This window comes from Pygocentrus nattereri, chromosome 7 (assembly GCF_015220715.1).
Source record: "Pygocentrus nattereri isolate fPygNat1 chromosome 7, fPygNat1.pri, whole genome shotgun sequence".
In the NCBI taxonomy this organism is placed as follows: Eukaryota; Metazoa; Chordata; class Actinopteri; order Characiformes; family Serrasalmidae; genus Pygocentrus; species Pygocentrus nattereri.
Window position 1 is genome coordinate 38,290,098 of NC_051217.1, and position 16,407 is coordinate 38,306,504.

Below are 16,407 nucleotides of genomic sequence, written 5' to 3' on the forward strand. Positions count from 1 at the left end.
AAATTGAGCTGGCTTAATATCGTTGAGTGAACTCAATAAGTTGAGTACCTGGGAAAGTGAATTTTTAGATCCAACTAACAGAACCTTGGTTTCATCAGTGTTTAATTTCAGGTAATTGTTTTGCAACCAAATCTCTGTTTTGAAACCAAATTTCTGTTTTTCTTTCTAAAATTTGGAATTTTACAGAGTGGGAATTGCCAGGGGAAAAATGAACGGCTATTTCGGACCAAGCCTATTAAAGCTAAGTCATCAGTTTGGACCATAAATATAGAATCCCGTTAAAAAGAAATTGATAAAAATCCCACCACTATGATAATGCTAATGTCTGCTAATATCCCTATGAGATTCCTAATAGAATGTTAGCACTGTTGGTGCATATTAGTATTTGTTGACCATTCAGTATTAACCATTGACATTTGAAGCTTGTAAAATGATGTTGGTAAATAAACGTTTAAGGCCTAACCATCGGGAGACCTCGCTCTGCTGTATCTACCTAGATTCTATTGAAAAACGTACCCTGACTGGTCAATTTTCTCTTGAAAAACAATGAAATACCCCATATGGCCAAAGAATATGGATACTCCTTTTTAATCATCTCCACCACACGCATTGCTAACAGGTGTATGCAGTATAGTTTTATTGATATACATCCTGAGTGGTCGATTTTCTCTTGAAAAACTATGGAATAGCCTATATGCCTAAAAATATGTGGACACCTCTCCTAATTAACTCAGCCACACCCATTGCTAACAGGTGTACACAGCACATAAAAATAACCTATCCTCTCTTGCATCGCACACTACAGAGTTATAAACTGCCACTGGAAGCAAGAACTGCACATCATGAGCTTCATAAAATGAAATATGAATGGCTGAGCAGCTACACAAGCCTAAGATCACTATGCGCAATGCCAAGTGTCGGCTGGAGTGGTGTAGAGTGGTGGATAGTGAGGGGTGATGTTAATGTTCATGCTACAGCAAACAAAGACATTTTAGTCAGTTAAATGCTTCCAACTTTGTGTCAACAGTTTGGGGAAGACCCTTTACTGTTCCAGTATGACAGCAGCCCTTACAAAAAGGGTCCATAAAGACATGGTTTGATGAGTTTGGTGTGGACCAACTCCAGTGACCTGGACAGAACCCTGACTGCAATCCCACTGAACACCTTTGGGATGAATTGGAGTGTCGATAGTGAACCAGGCCCTCTCGTCCAACATTAGTGCCTGACCTCACGAGTGGCCGAATGGCTGCAAATTCCCATAGACACATTCCAGAATCTTGTGGAAAGCATTCTCAGAAGAGTGGAGGCTGTTATAGCAAGAACAAGGAGGGGGTTTTGGAATGGGAGGTCCAACAATATATAGGTGTATACAGGTGTGATCATCAGGTATCCACATACTTTTGGCCATATAGTGCACTCCCAGAGACAAAGGTACTACACTGTCACTGGGGTGGCACCCTCAATAGTACCATATTCCATTGGAATTATATTTTCTAAACTGTATTGACTCCACACACACTGTCTTGATTCTAAGCCTTTTATTTTATTGTTCTATTTTAAAGCATTAGGTTATGTAAAGGTACAGATACTTCCAATCTGCCATGTGCATTGTTCATTGTGGTTGTACAGAAGTAGTCCATTGATAGAGCCACATGTGGCCTTATAACTTCCATATGCTAAGTATACAATCAGATTGATGTAGTTACGCTGAAACAGATGCCACAGCTGTTACTGGTGCTGATCTCTATATAAAGGAAGCCCTCATTTTGTCTTGGCAAGCAGTGGATTGTTGAGGATTTAAGTGCCATTACCTCATATGTGTACATTTAATTGGCGTACTCTGAACTTTGTGTGGGACTGAGCCTTCTAATGGGTCTTGTTCACAATATGTCAGTGCAAAGCTGACGAGCATCACAACACAATATGACATCAAACAGTCCACCAGGTTTACAACATAACCGATGTTTGTTTTGTTAAACAGAGTCACAATCTGGGATGGTGCCTAAACATTCCTATTGTCTTTTCCCTGAGCATTGCATCTGCTGCAGATGACACACAGGTAGTTTTCATTTATCAACGTATAAACAATTTTATGATCCAATTGTGTACCTTAAATACGTTTTTCCAGGTGAAAAGTATGTATTTATACCTTTTCATAACTGAATGTTTTAAAACAGAACAATAAAATGGGTGTGTGGAGTCAATGCAGCTTAGAAAATATCATTTCTGTGGCTTATGGTACAGTAATGCTCCTTTTGTGTATTGCTTTGTGTTTGAAATAGACTGGAGGTCCCAGTAGTCTGACCAATGCTGGACTTTGTGGCTTCAAAATGGAAACTCATTGACATTCGTGATTGCGCTGTGGTCAGGACAGACTCCTGTACTTTTTGTAGAGACATAATGATTTGGATCAAAGCTCAGATGGACGAGACATAGTTTGAGCTCTGTTCTTAACCAGGAAATATGAACCTTGTCAGAAACCTTCTGCTCTCCAGCAGAGTTAAGGGGGCAGTACGTAAGCGGTCTCAATGTCAGATTTGTTGGGGGTAGGAAATTCTCCCTTTTCTCTACCTCTGCTCACCCTTTCTCCCTCCCACACATGGTCCTTGTTTAGCTCTGTGCAGTTTCACTCACCCCCGTTTTCCTCAGTCGTAAAGTATAGGTTAGATCCAATTCGAGAGTGTTTGATGGTGTTGTGTTGAAGGCAAATGTGATGAAATTAACGCTGGGTTGCCCTTTTCCCCCTCACCCTGATTTAGTTAGACTACAATAAGCTCAGGCAGCGCCTCCACAGAGCCGGTCGTCTGTTCAAGCAGATGGTCCAAGGTGATTTCAGTGACAACCTACATCAATCTCCAGGCAAACACTGAGGGAACTTAGCACAGATCTTGCCTCTAATCTCTGCTGTGTTGTGCAGACAGAGGAAGACGAAACCCCAAACTCTCTTACTGGAAAGGCCTGAAGATTAAACTTTATGATCTTGGTCAGATTACCCCTGGGTCTAAACACAATCAAGTGAAGCCTTATGGGACTTTGTGGTAGCTGAACCCTCTTTAGATAGATTACCACTCATCTGAGGCCTGTGAGAACATCTACGTTCTCCCAGCAGGATTTCCTCCTGTGTTGTTTCAACTCTTTAGAATGGCCTGAATGATGAAGTAAGAACCCGGTTCTGTTTAAACTGAGGGGCTGACAACTTATGTTCTTAACTAAAATGTCTGGTCAGTGACTCGAAATGTCCCTTGAATGAATTAAACACTTGTATAATGTTCAAGTGTCAGTTAGAAGTCACAGCAAACCCAGGCTGTATCCCAAACAGCTCTATATTCCCTAAATAGTGTGCTAGCTATAAAGGTTCAGAAATTCTAGCCTCTACAGCCAAATAGTGCATCATTTATCAATTGTGGATGTGTCTGAGTCTCAAATGGCTATTTCTTAGCTGTATTTTGTTCTGTTGGGCTGCAGGATCCAGTATTTAAATCCCTACATAGTGCACTATGTAGGGAGCAGGGAGCCATTTGAGATTCAGCCCCAGCTCGAGAAGAAGGTGCTGCTGGACTGGTGCTAAATAAGACTTGTGGTGGTAATCTGGTGACCAAAAAGTACTTATAATGCAAACATTTTATCATATGTCAATTGTTAAAGCACAGAGAGTTAAAAGGTTCATGAAATGACTGCAATATACAGAGATGGGCAACCAAACATTCTCCTCATTCAGTGGTCCATGGTTGCTTGGCAACAATACCCTACTCTAACAGAACTACATTTCTTGGCGCAATACTTGTTTATGTTCATTATTATTAATAATAACTTAATGTGTTATCTGAAAAATGGTTAATTTTATCTTATTTTATGCTGGCCACCATTTCATAAAAGCAATAAGCCACTTGAGGCTGCGATTTTATCACCTTCTGCTTTGCTTCAGGCATAAGAACACCATTCTCAATAAAATTTACTGTGATAATATGGCAGTAATGCAAGGCCTCTCATGGCTATTGCAATAGTAACCCACTGTCATTCATCTCTGTGAACTATCCTGAGTGGGTTTAGATACCACATGGTCCCACCAGGCCTTGAGACTGAAGATGTAGCCTTAGGGTGAAGGGTAGATGTCCATTTGTCAGAGACTTTGGCCGTGGTTGTAAATTATATTTGATCCCATTTGATGGCAACTACCAATTTATTGTTGAACAAGGCATCCCAAGTTGCTCCACTTGGACTGACCCAGCAGTTGGTCAATGTAAAACATTTTAGGCTCAAAAGATAAAACGTAGGGATGAATCCGAAAGGGCAAGAACCTGACGTTGGCCAGCAGCACTTAACTTCTTGGAAAGGAGCTCAAAGGTTCCATGTTTTTCTCTTGACCTTTCCGTGGGATGTTTCTGACATTCCCTCTCTGAAATAATTCAATTGAACATGATGATCACCTCATTTATTGGATGATTTCTCTAAAAACACATAATTCTCAGATATTGCTTCCTCTGAGCAACATCACTGGGCAGCTCAATGCACTTGAAGTAGAACACTAACTGCCGATTGCATTACATTAGCTAACAGGCACCCATGTCGGCTAGTACAGGGCATCTTACCCACCGAGGGAGGAGAGAACAAGGCCAATTATACTCTTTTGGCCTCCTGGCCATGCATGGCTGTGGCATCACCAAGAACTGAACCTGCAATCTCTTGAATGGAGCCCCATTAATGATTATTTTAATATTATAAGCTTTGATAAAAGGTTTTTATTTGATGCACACATTATATTCATTTACCTCCTTTCTAATTATTTCATTACATTTTTGATTTTTGCTTCTTTAAATGGAACTTAACTGAAATATTGCCCCGAATCTGGCAACCTTTAACAGGTTGCTGCGCTGCTTTCACATAATGAGTGGAAGAAGAGAGCTCTCTCTCTCACTCTGGTCTCTTTTACCCGTTCACTCACTCTTTACCTTACATCCTGTAACTATGACCCATTTTTTTATATACTCCTCTCTTGCAGGACCTGGACAGTCTGCAGGTCAGTCTGGAGGAGGTGCGCTTCTTTGATCTGTTTGGCTACAGTGAGGAGGAAGGAGGCTGGCTGTGTTTTATGTGCAACAATCCAGAGAAGGCCACAGGTAAGAGGTTGTCACCAATCCTATTTCCAATGTTTCAGATCCTTTAAATGGTAATGGCAAAATGTCCAGTGCCCATCGGTTCAGTGAATTTAAGGCTCACAGTTCAGTGATTTTAAGGCCCACAGTGTATTCTGAAGGACACTAACAAGGCAGGTCAGTTGCCTTCTGTAACATTCAGAAATGTTCTTTCAGTTTTTCAGATCAAGCGTTACGAAACCTGTCATTACATTAAATAGTTTAGACCTCTGTACTGGCTCAGTGGAGGAGGTATTGGCAAAAAAAGATGAAGATGAAGAAAAATATGAAGTAGCAGAAGAAGATCAAAGAAGAACAAGTAGAATACGAAAATAAGATTGAAAATAAGTAGAAGAATACAAAGATAAGAGGAGACAAGAAGGAGAAAAAAGATAAGAAAGAGGAGGAGGAAAAGGAGGAGAAAAAGAAGAAGACAAGAAAAGGAGGAGGGGAAGGAGGAGAAAAGAAAGACAAAAGGGAGAAAAAGAAGAAGATAAGCAAAAGGAGGAGGAATAGATAAGAACAAGGACAAGAAGAAGAAGAAGAAGAAGGAGAAGAAGATAAAGAAATGGAGGAGGATTAGGAGGAGATAAGAAGAAGAAGAAGGAGGAGGAGGAGGAGGATTTGAAGGAGGAGAAGAAGAAGTTGCCTGTACCCCTATCATGGAGGTAGTTTGGAAAATGAAAGTTGAAACCTGTTTCTCCAAACAGAAACGCTGAGGAAGAAGGAAGAGAAGGAACAGAGAAATATGATGATAAACATTGGAGAAGAGGAAGAAAAGAAGCAGAAGAGGATGAAGCCGCTCCGGCCCCCTTCGTGGAGGCCGCTCAGTCAGAGCAGCAGTACGATGCTGCTTACTTTGTCAATGCTCCCTTTGTTTTCTCCTGATCCTGTACAACTGGAACCCATGATTGCACTTGTTTTGCTTTGTGGCTACTCCAAGAAAACAGATGTGCGTGATGCTAGCGGTTTTTCAGGAGAAGTTCTAGGACCCTTCACAGAAAGCTCCTGCCCCTGGAGCAGGGTTATTTACCAATAACAACAAAACAGATCTGAAATTGGTGTTCATGGAAGAAACTGCGTCTGTTTTGTCTCAGCGCCAGTGTGTGAGGGATGGTCTTAACCTTTTCAAAGAGAGAGTGCTTCTCTTCTCTTTTATAGAGACCCCCAGCACTGCTGCTGACTCACTGCACTGTTGCTCTGTTGAATAATTTGCAGATTTGCTTATGCATTCGGTCCGTTTGTCGACGAGCGGTTTGCATTTCAGGACTTAGTCGGTGTCAAAATTAGGAGGGATCAATACAGCGAGTGCACCAAATAGAAAACCATGGCAATGTTCAGTGTTTCTGCAGTGTTTTTCTTTTCTGAACTTAAGTATTTGCGTTGCCTCAGGCCTTATCCAGTGCAGAGCTGGCTGAGTATGTTATATTAGGGCACAGTATCACCTCACACCTGTGCTCAAACAAGGTCATAGCATCTCAGAACAGTAGCTCTAAACAACAATCAGTTCCCTCTGAGCATGTTAATATATTAAGAGGAATGGCAGCGGAAAAACTGACCCTGGATCAGAAGTCTAGCCTTATCATAACCACCTCTGACTCCAATCCATTATTGCTAAAGGCATAGCTAACTAGGGCCTGACCAATCTCATTTGGTCAAAACTCTCATTTAAAACTACCATTGCTAACAAACTCCCAAGGTGGTTAAATTTTTGTTGCAATGACAAAGTGGCTCTTCCTAACATTTCGGTTGTGGCCAGTGAGCTGATCCTACTAGTAAAGAGTGATCAGCACGTGACTGCGTGCTCAAGCACAGTCAGGATCACACAGCTGCCAACAGCTGCATTATATGGTTCACATTTTTCATGGATTGTCTGAAACCTGTAGTGAAATTGTAGAGAAAATTATTGCTATAGCTACACACAAATTAGTAGGCACTACAGCTACTAGCTGCATTTCAAACTGTAGCAGCTACAGCTATTAGCTACAAATAATTGTCGTTAACTACAAAATGTAGTGCACTACTTAGCTACTCCCCCATCCCTGAGTATGTCTTGCTGTTTGGGAATAAAAATGAATTAAAAAATGAACCATGTAGCTAAACATGGGGTGAGAGACGTTTTGGGAGTATATTTACGGAAAAGTTTTGGGTGAATATTGACTTTTTGACATTTGTATTAGCCATGTAGCTTCACAGCTAAACTAAAGAAGCAAAATATGGACAACAATCATGTCTTGTCTGATGTGGGCTAAGTGGAACATTATGTAAATTCATTTTTTTTTGCCAAACCATTTATTTTCTTTATAACAGTTCAGACCATGCCTTTAACATGGTGTTTCTAAGAGAGATGGCTGATTGAGGGAGAGGGGGAGAACTCTGGCAAACTTGGGCTGGAGTTCTGGGCAGCTTCTGCCTGAAAGCAGAATGAACCATCTCATTTATGACAATATATTTTTCTTTTGCTCTTATAAAACAAGACACAAATGTTGCTTGTTGACCGTGAAATAAAGGCACAAATGATTTTAATTTCCCCCACATGAGCCCTTTTTGTCTTGCCTTGTGGTCTATTTTGTCTATGTTTAGGCTGGAAAATATTAGCCCTTCTCATGTGGGTGTTTGGGTGGGCAACTTGGTACATGATACTGTTTGCTGTAGCTCAGTTGTCAGTATTATTGTTAAGATTTGTTTGTTGCCTTTAAATTTCATGTCAAATTTATGGCTCATTTGTCCTTACAGCTCGATCACTTTCTTCACCAGATGTTTTCTTACTCTTACTCAAGTAATGGCTAAGATGACTACTTCTAGTTAAGTAATTGTTATTTAAAATAAATAAAACACAACTCCTAATCCAAAAAAGTTGGGACAGTATGTGAAACAGAGAACAGAAGGCAGTGATTAGTAAATTATGTAAGATTTAATTTAATTGAAAACAGTGCCAAAACACAATATTTCATGTTTTACTTTAGAAATGTTATTGTGTTTTGTAAATATATGCTTATTCCAAATTTGACGCCTGCAACATGTTTCAAAACATTTGGGACAGGATCAAAGGTGTTCCATCACCTTTCCCTTTAACAACGCTTGAGAAATATTTGTGGTCTAAAGACATAAACTGATCCAGTTTAGAAAGGATATTTTTTCTCCTATTCTTCTGTTATTCATGTCTTCAGCTGTGCTGGGCCTTTACTGTCATATTCTGAGGTTAATAAACATGCATGTTTAATTGTAGATGGTTCTGGACTGTAAGCAGGCTATTCTAGCACCTGCATCTTTAGATTGTCCTTCTGAAGTTACCCTCTAATATCCCCCATACCATGACAGACCCTAACTTCACCCTGTCTGGATGGTCCATGTTTTCTTTAGCTCAGAGAACATGGCATCCATTATTTTCTTAAACAATGTGAAAGGCTGACTTCTCAGACCATAACACACATTTGCACTGTGCATTAGTCTATAACACATGAGCTTGAACCCAGAGAAGTCGGCGGCGTTTCTGCACATTGTTGAGCGATGGCTTCTGCTGAGCATAGTACAGTCTTAACTGGCATTTGTTGAGCGATGGACAGTTTTTGTTGACCACAGTTTTCCAAAATATTCTTGAGCCCATGTGGTGATATCCATCACAGAAACATGCTGGGCTTTAAAGCAGTGCCATCTGAGGGGTCCTAGGTCACGGGCATTCATTTTTCAGTTGTGGCTTTTATTTGGATAATTTTGCATGGTAGAGGGTAAAACAATTCTTGGCTATGTAAAGTTATTTTTACTTTTAGTTATTTAAAACTCTATTTTAGTTATTTAAAACTCTGTTTTTTTATATCTTTTTCATAACTGAGATGTAATAAATACATTTTATTTGTACTTTTAAGCCTGTTTGGCCACTCTAAAGGTTGACTCTTCAGTCCACAACACAACACACATTGCTACTATGCATCAGACAATTTCAGATGAGTTGTTGTCTCTAAAAGCCTTCAGTAATATAAACATTAGTGGTGATTGAGCTCTTATTTTTCTTAATATATTTTAAATCAGACAATTTTATTAGCTAAACAATATATTGGCCATGCCCTAATTTTACCACCCTGGTATTGTCAGTACTTGCGTAACTAACCCTTGGGCTGTTTGCACACAGTTTCTGTGTTTCACCAGACATTCACCGCTTTGCCTGAGTACCATTGGGGTTTGTGAGGTATTTCACAGTAAGTGAACCCACAGTCTCTTTGTTGATGTATGCCCCAAGACAACAGCTGTTGATCTGAGTATGGTGGCGTCTTATGTTTATTGTAAAAACACACTGAAACACAACTGAATTCTCACTGGTCAGGAAACACACATTTGTTTATGATTGGTTTGTGCACCCCATTATCTACTGAAACAGTAACCAGATAGAAATCTTGCCTTAGCCTGTTATGGTATATTGGCCTTTACAAGCATCTGGACTCAATGATAGCTAGAGAACACTACTCACTTACTCAGTGACTCTACTTCCTTTAGTGTCCCCCATGGACTGGGGAAATATCAGGGCAGGACCTGTGACCAATCCAAAAAAGGGAAGCCCTCCCTTATCTGCCCAAGTCACGTCCACTTGGGGTCATTTGTCAGGAACAAAGAACTCTAGAGGTATATGGAGTGTATGAAGACAGAAGACACAGGACGTTTACCCATGTATACATATATAAGCAGACACAAATAAGATAAATAAAAGCTAGCAAGAAGTAGATACATGAATAATTGAACACAAGGAATGTTTTACAAACAGGCTTTCTCCGTTAGCCAGATCATTTAAGCCACATGTCAGTGAACAGTACCTACTTTTGGTATGTGAAGCAGTTGTGATTGAAAAGAAAGTGTAGAATGTTATTTTTCTAATGAAAACGCAAACTTACTTTGCTCTGCTTTAAGCTTTGGCTCAGCTATAGCTGCTTTTCTCGCATCTCTGGCAGGAAACTTTTCCAAAAGTAGAAGAGTTTCTTGAAAACATCTCTCAGCATTTATTTTTGTATGAGGCTGAAATCATCTTGTTCACCAACTTCTTGATCAAATGTTCCAGTTTACTTTAAATGATGCCTAAGGCACCAGAATGCAACTGCTGCACCATTTAAGGTGGAACAGGAAAATTCAAATGAGAACCTGGCAAATGAGAAGCGACTTGAGCTTCATGACTTCTTAGTGTTTTTTGCAGATTAAACTTATCAGGAAACGATGTTCCTTTTAAATCTTTCTCTTTGCTGTTTCGTTAGTTAGTAGCTATGCGATGTTGGTCTCTGCGTTGCTATGGTGACCAGCAGTCTGCATGCCAGCCTTCAAGGTTAAAGGGTCCATTAGCATTTTTACATTAACTTAGCGTTTAAGACCATTTGTCGTTAAACTGTGTTGAACGATCAGCAAAGCTTCATTTTACTGTAGAGGAGGATTATTTTATTATTACATACAGATCTAATTCTGCTGTGGAGCCACAAGAGTGAAAGAAGCCGCATGTTGTCAAACCTTGACCTAAAAGTTCTTCAAAATTTGCCCCCACCTTCAAGTTACATCATCAGAACTGGGGGTTTCCTAGTTCTTAGAGACTTCTGTGGCTCCACTGTAGGAGGCGATTGGGCGTGTTTGTAATGCAGATGCAGTAATGGTTACATTCATAATTTTGTTTGTAGCAACCCTTTAAACTCAATTATGTGCAGTGCTAAAATGACAGGTTTTTGAGTTTATGGTCATTTAACTGCACTGGAATGGTTACAGCATTGGTCGTATTTGTGATTAGGCCTCTGAACCCGGCACACAGTAATTGTACTGTTTTCTCTGTAGCCTGAGGGACCAGCACCTTCTCTCTCTCTCTCTCTCTCTCTCTCTCATTCCTCTTTGGCTGTCAAGTTTCATTCAACAGTTGCCATCCCCTAGCCCTGCCGTCCATATTAGCTTCCCGTGGTTTTCCACTGACTGACAGATGACCCGCCGGAGCCGCTTTGCCCCTGCCCAGAGCGAGGCCTGATTGAAACAGATTACCCAGCCAAACCTATAATCACTCATACACTTAGATTTTCCCTTGAAACCATTCATCTATGGTAATGACTGGGTTTTTAGGGTAACGACCTTGTGTGGTAGATGTGGGTGTGTTGGGATTCATGCATAGGTTTATTCGCATTTGCACAGTGCTGGGCAGCCCATCATGTTGTGGTTATTTTAGTCTGTTGTACTGTTTGGTTTGCAGCATAACACTAAACATTTGATCTTTCTGTCATATTGTTTTAATAGCTTGTTCAGGCAGGTCTTCAAACGTAGCACATACAGTAGGAGGCCTTTTTTACTCCAAAAGCATATCAAACATGATTCAGCATGGCAATTTTCGGAAATTGCACATAATAAATAGCAATTTTGCAGTTTACTTAACTATTAGTACACCACTATTATGCATGGTATTATGGGGGGCTAATTGTGGTGTAAAGTAGATGTTATTCCACAACATGCAAAATATTATTTTAACGCTAAATTATCATTTAGAAACACATACCAAGCTTACTTCCAACTCCAACAATTGCTCCTAGAGCAAACTTCACAAAATTCCCAGACTCAGAGGTCCTTATCTTCTTTTTTTGTGGCTCTCTGGCTCAGTACAGTCTTCAGACTTGCAATCCTGGGTATATTTTCTGGCAAAACACCAGAGTAAAGAATCTGCAGTGGTGATTACTCCTCCTCTCAAACAGTATCTCCTTGAACTTGGTATTAGTCTTCAATATATTTGCAAGAACAAATGGACACAAAAGAAAAATATTTGTCCAGCATTATGAAGATCCATGGATTTTGCAGCCACAGCAGTCCAGATCAGGAGCATGTGAACGTTTTCTGTTTGTGAGAACTTTAATGGTGTGGCAAAGATCATTTGCATGATTATAATACTATAACATAAACAACATGGACATCTTAGAGAAGATAGGTGTGGACCTTTGTGATTTCTGTCGTACATATTTTGCCCTATGACTCTTTAAACCACAGTCCGAGTCCATACCCAGACATTGTCCTAATGCGGACCTGGACCTATAAACTGTGGAGAAATATGTCGTTTTGATGGGGTGGTCCTCCTTTAATCAGCGTAATGTTTATAGCTTTTATGGTAGCTTTAGCAGCCCAGGAAACTCACAGACTAATCTCATGCATTGTAAATATCACGTGATGCTACTCAGCCAATCAGATCTGTGCATTACGGTGAGCACTGAGACTAGTGAATTTGAATTAAATACCCCTGCTGTGTGATATACTGTCTCTGCTTTAAAAAGTCAAAGAAGTTGTCCAAAGTTTCATAATTCAGGATTTCAGGATGGTCCACATGTCCAGTGGTCAGCAATTTGGTGTTTTCCTGGGATTCTAGCTGAGCAGTGGTACTGGAACTGATACCAGATGCATATGATGGCTTCGTAATGAGATCTGAATGTGTCCTATAGAAAACTATTGGGCTCTAATGCTAACCATTGAGCCACTTCTCATTAGAAAGCAAAACAGTGGGATTTAATACTAATGGTCTTTTTTTCAGCAGAGGTTAGCTTTAAAAATGGACAAAAGCAGAGAGAAAATCGTACCGTACTGTACCATAATAACAGAATTAACTGCCTTAGCATAACCATTCTCTGTTGTCGAGGATTTTGTGGCATGTACTGTTTCAGGTTTCAGCTAAAAACTTTCATTTTGGTGCCTCACTGATTAGTACAGTGCTATTTGTTGAGTGAAAAGCTTCCATCACCTTTTAGCTACATTAGGTCTGTAGCTCTAGAGCAAAAAAAAAAAGCAGAGTCAGAAGAAAGTTGTGCAAATCAGATTTTTCCCCGAATTACTCTTTCCTGCGTTTTGTTGACCTTGTGGAATTAGAGGTGTTGAACTGTCCGCTGTTCATTGGCCATAAAACTCTTGCTTCCATAGCTGGTGGTGCGAACTCGGGTGTGGTGAAAAAATCAAGGCTAAACACGTCATCTGCTGAAACAGAGGGATTTTTGCTGTTGTTTGTGCAAGAAGTGATTTCATCTTAGGAAACACAAACAAGCAAGCCAAGGTGAGAATAAAAGGCCCATTTTAGACCTCCACAAGAGTGGCTGCTCATTAAGCTCACACACGCTTGCCATCTCACGGCCCTATTTGGTGTGCCGGACAGGTTCCATGTGCGGAGGAGATGTAGTGATTTTTTAATAGGGTGTGCGTAATGTTTGCAGAGCTAAAGAAGCTCAGGCTGGAAAAGCAGGCCTGGGAGTCGGGGTGCTTGCCTTGGCAGGACCAAAGCTTGACAGAGGTCCTGCAGTGCATTCAAAACAATACACTAATCACTACTCCCTGCATTTGTAAATCAGGAGCACTGTGTAGAGCACTATCATAGGAAACAAATAGTGCTGAACACTATTCACTATATTAGAAATACAGGATACAATAGACAGCACTATTACAGTGCAGAGAAATGGCCAGTAATCATTATTCTCTTCATTTGTAAAATCTGAGCACTGTCATGAACACTATTATGGTGAACAGAGGTGTTTACCAATTACTATTCACTAAATTTGTAAATCATGAGCACTATTCTGAACATTATTATAGTGAGCAAAAATGGTTACTAATCGCTATTCCCTACATTTGTAAATCAGGAACACTTTGGTGAACACTGTTATAGTGGACAAAGTGGTTACTAATCACTTTTCTCTAAATTTGTCAGGAGCACTGTGTAGAGCACTATTATAGGAAACAAAAATCAACTAAACACTATCCACTACATTAGAAATACAGAAGTGCTACATAGAGCACTATCACAGGTCATTAATCACTTTTGCCTGCATTTGTAAATCATGAGGGCTCTCATGAACTCTATTATAGTGAACACAAAGGTCACTAATCACTGTTCCCTACATTTCTAAATCAGGAATAAGGTGTAGAACACTATTATAGTGAACGAAATTGATTACTAATCACTATTCCCTACATTTCTAAATCAGGAATAAGGTGTAGAACACTATTATAGTGAACGAAATTGATTACTAATCACTATTCCCTACATTTCTAAATCAGGAATATGGTGTAGAACACTATTATAGTGAACGAAACTGACTACTAATCACTATTCCCTACATTTCTAAATCAGGAATAAGGTGTAGAACACTATTATAGTGAACGAAATTGATTACTAATCACTATTCCCTACATTTCTAAATCAGAAATAAGGTGTAGAACACTATTATAATGAACAAAACTGACTACTAATCACTATTCCTTGCATTTGTAAATCAGGAACACTGTGTTAAACATTGTTATAGTGAACAAGAATGGTTACTAATCACTTTTCTCCTAATTTTGTGAATCAGCAACACTGTGTAGAACACTATTCAAATGAAGTGCTAAACAATATTCACTATATTAGAGCCACAGGAGCGCTATACAGGATGCTACTACAGTGCACCGAAATGGTCACTAATCACTATTTCCTACATTTGTAAATCATGAGGACTATCATTAACACTATTATAGTAAACAAAAATGGTTACTACTCACCATTCCCTACATCTGTGAATAAGGAACACTATGGAGAACGCCATTATAGTGAACAAAAATAGTTACTAAACACTCTTCCTTACGTTTGTAAATCAGGAACACTTTTATAGTGAACAGAAATGGTTCTTATCACTATTCCCTACTTTTGTAAATTAGGATCACTGTGTTAAACACTATTATAATGAACAGGAATGGTCACTAATCACTGTTATTCATTCACTATTCTATGCACCAGCTGTGAAAAGTTCATGAAATGACTGCCTCAAAGCAACATTTCTCAAAAATTCTGAAAGTGTTGTTAAAAATGAAAAAAAAAAGTAAATAAAATGCATTAGATTGAATTTGCTGACACAGCTGTCCTTTACTTTCTGTCAATATCTCAGAAAAAAAATGATCAGACCAATAGAAATGCCCCAGAATTAAAAAATATAAAATTAATTTATATTAACTGACATTAAAGGTAAAACATTTCATGTTGGTCTCTTTTTGCAGAATGGAAATAAAACAATGACATACATATTTCTTTGTTTTGTTTTGGTTTGTTTTGTTTTTTGGCTAAATTGTTTTACAATCTGTGAAAGTCTCCGTTTGGCCTTTAAAAATGTATTAATTTCTGAAACAACCTGTAGTTTATTCTGTCACGAGTATAATCAACAGAGACAGGCCCTGATTGTGAGTAAGCCCAGCCGACAGACCTGTTCCGCGTGGGCAGCTCTGCATGTGTTTACAGAGCAAGAAGAGATGCTCCCTGGAGTTTGGCACGGTGGCCTCTTTGTGCCTGAGCGGACGCAGAACAAAACTAAGGCGCAGCAATACGAAGCATCATGCAGACTCAACAACAGCTTCTAGAACATAATCGTCTTTCATTTGCAGAGCTTTCTTAAGAAATCTGTTTTTCTGTGCTCAATGTACCCTTGAATCAGGAATGTTCGGTCTTGCTGGCGTTCCAGGCCAATGCCGTCAAGCCTCTCTATGGCCTGTCATTTAGGCATGCACAGTCATGGGGTGAGTCAGCACACACATGTTACTCATTAGCCTATGGCAACATTTTACTTTGAGCTGTTTTGTTTAAAAGACTGGAGCCCATATTACTCATATTTCTTAAATGTCTCTGAGTAAAAGTGCTGATGGAGGATCAAATCTCCCTTTACAATATTTTAGTCGTTATTCCCAGGAACGGCAAAACTTCAGCTTAGATGATCAATCTTAGCATGAGAAGAACTGTTTATAAAACGAGTTTCAGTTCTACAATCTGATTGGCTGAGCCACTGCTGTAAAATATTGGATATACCCATGTGACCCCACATGAGTTGAATAATAAGCCAAGTTATTATGTTACTCAGCAACCGTAGCCCATTGTTAACAAGCTATGTTGATGTCGTGCCAAACAACACCCCTGACTGGTGGCAAAATCATTGCATCGCATGGTGTCCTGTGGCTATTCGCTTTAATTTCACATGATTGTCTTTGATCTCTTTGAGTTCAATGTAGGGAAAGTTTTATATGAAAACTAGGGTAGTGCAGTGGCATGATAGCCATTAGTTCATTTAATTTTGAGTAACTAAAAATACAATATATAAATCAACTTTACTTATTGCAGCAGGACTTTATAAACCCTGGATAACGTGAGGTTTTTATTCCCTTTTAGGACAAATCTGTCCTTTCACTAAAGTGTTCCTTGTGTAGTGAGTGGATTTTCAGTCAAAATGGCTATTAAGTGCAAGTCCTTCATTTATCAGTATCAGGGAAAAAGCTGGATACAAAT

General features: G+C 39.5%; 1 protein-coding gene across 3 annotated transcripts in view; it reads left to right on the forward strand.

Annotated features, from left to right (window-relative positions):
- The window catches only part of veph1 (ventricular zone expressed PH domain-containing 1), a 177,810-nt gene that overhangs the window by 147,299 nt on the left and 14,104 nt on the right, over positions 1–16,407 (forward strand). For all 3 annotated transcript variants that reach the window (XM_037539969.1, XM_037539971.1, XM_037539970.1), the window contains exon 12: positions 5,000–5,117. In XM_037539969.1, the coding sequence (XP_037395866.1) occupies positions 5,000–5,117 (118 nt within the window). The remainder of the gene's footprint in view (positions 1–4,999; positions 5,118–16,407) is intronic.